The sequence below is a fragment of the Olea europaea genome, chromosome 10 (genome assembly GCF_002742605.1).
Source record: "Olea europaea var. sylvestris chromosome 10, O_europaea_v1, whole genome shotgun sequence".
NCBI lineage: Eukaryota > Viridiplantae > Streptophyta > Magnoliopsida > Lamiales > Oleaceae > Olea > Olea europaea.
In genome coordinates this window covers 42,145,427-42,147,112 of record NC_036246.1, presented here as the reverse complement: position 1 = coordinate 42,147,112, position 1,686 = coordinate 42,145,427, and the positions used below count along the sequence as shown (strand labels likewise).

General features: G+C 39.2%; 1 protein-coding gene across 2 annotated transcripts in view; it reads right to left on the bottom strand.

Annotated features, from left to right (window-relative positions):
• The window catches only part of LOC111402335 (monothiol glutaredoxin-S17-like), a 5,563-nt gene extending 4,080 nt beyond the window's left edge, over positions 1-1,483 (bottom strand). The window contains exon 1 of one of the 2 annotated variants that reach the window (XM_023030563.1): positions 191-1,483. In XM_023030563.1, coding sequence (XP_022886331.1) covers positions 191-373 — 183 coding nt within the window. In that variant the 5' untranslated portion in view covers positions 374-1,483. The remainder of the gene's footprint in view (positions 1-190) is intronic. The other variant, XM_023030564.1, reaches the window with a different exon arrangement.
• Between the last annotated feature and the right edge of the window lie 203 nt (positions 1,484-1,686).

The following is a 1,686-nucleotide window of genomic DNA, read 5'->3' as shown; positions in this document are numbered from 1 at the left end:
AAAAAAAAAAAAAAAAAAAAAAAAAAAGAAGGGGGGGGGGGGGGGGGGGGGGGGGAATAAGAAACAGGAAAAGCAAAGAGATCTAGTAAATTTACCAATAGAAAACAACACTGAAAATAGCAAAAGCAATAATTATGATAAAACTGTTTTTGTGTGTGCGTGAGAGAGAGAGAGGGGTGTAAGTATAAACCCGGATGAAATGGGCTAGAGGGAAATCAGTGGAAAGATGAGAGAAAACTTGGTCCATGTGCTTGGACGCCTCGCACCACGACGCCCAGAAGTGTAGAATGACCGGAGAGCCCTCCCCGATGGTTTGATCAAGCTCGGCCTTCGATTTTACCTCCTTCACAGCCCCTTCCACGCCGCCTGCCATTTTTACTAGCTTTAGCTCCTCCAAGCGAAAGAAGAGAGCAAGCAGAGAATTTATTCGCGAGGGAATTTTGGCATTGACGTTATAACAGCGGTCCACAAAATCGTGATTTTGAACCAGAATTATTGTTTCACACAAATGCGATTTCTCTGTTTAACAGTGGCTTAGGTCTTCGGCCGAAAGCAAAGTTAACCCAAACGTGCTCATTCTACTTCAAATTTAGCCCACGTTTGAGCCCACTCAATTTGCTATTGAGCTTCGCTTGTAGTGAAGTCCAATTAAATTAAATTTTGCCCAAAGACAAACAATATTCATTTTTTCCTGTTTAACAGTATATTTTCCCTTCACATCATTGGATGTAATCCCGTATATACAATTTTTATGTACAAGTAACGTAATCCAACAATATATTGGGCCGTCGGAAAATCATAATTTTGTTATCGTAACGATTGTTTTCGTAGCATCAGATAACATAGCATAGTTTGTATGATCATCTTGTTTTCGTAGCATCAGATAACATAGCATAGTTTGTATGCCGATGATCGGAATAGATTTATCTACTCGACCGTCCCGCTATGCCAAAAGCGACAGAAACCCCATCCCTCTCTTTTCTTTTTTTGCCCCCATGTCGAAAATCGATTTATCTACTCAACCCTAAAATTATGTTATTTCACAATCAAAGAAACTGAAATGAATTCATTACTAGATGCAAAAAAAAGCTGTACAATCTGCAATTACTGAAAGTGAAACATCAAAAATTTCCACCTTCAACCAAACTGCTCTCTATAGCGCAAGCACATACGGAACCAATCAAGAAAATTGCGTCGATCACGAACGAGCCCCAAAAGAAAATAATGAAGATAAAGAGTGAGCCAATCCTGAAACAATAGCCACCTTCACTTGTCCCCTCTTCGGAATCGGACGGCTGTACTCAATCCTCCTCCTCAACAAATTTCTACCGTTGATCGTCTCTCTTCTCCTTCCTCCTGCCATTTCTGCAACTGTATGAAAAGTTGTTCACCAAATTTAGTACCAATGGTGTGTTGTGAGATAAGATTAATGTTGGGCGTCCATATATATAAAGACCAAAAGTTAATAAATGCCCCTGGATTTTGAAAAATTGCGTTACACTTTTCTAATGGCCTTTTCAATTTGGTGGCACTAGGAAAGAGGTGGAAATAATTTATTGCATTTTGCATAAAAATCACGTGGGGATAATTGGTGGCTGGCTATCTGACAAAATCTTATTATGTGCTTTATGATCCATGATGTTGAAGGTACATTGAATTAGGATAAGTATTTGTAATGTTCTATGT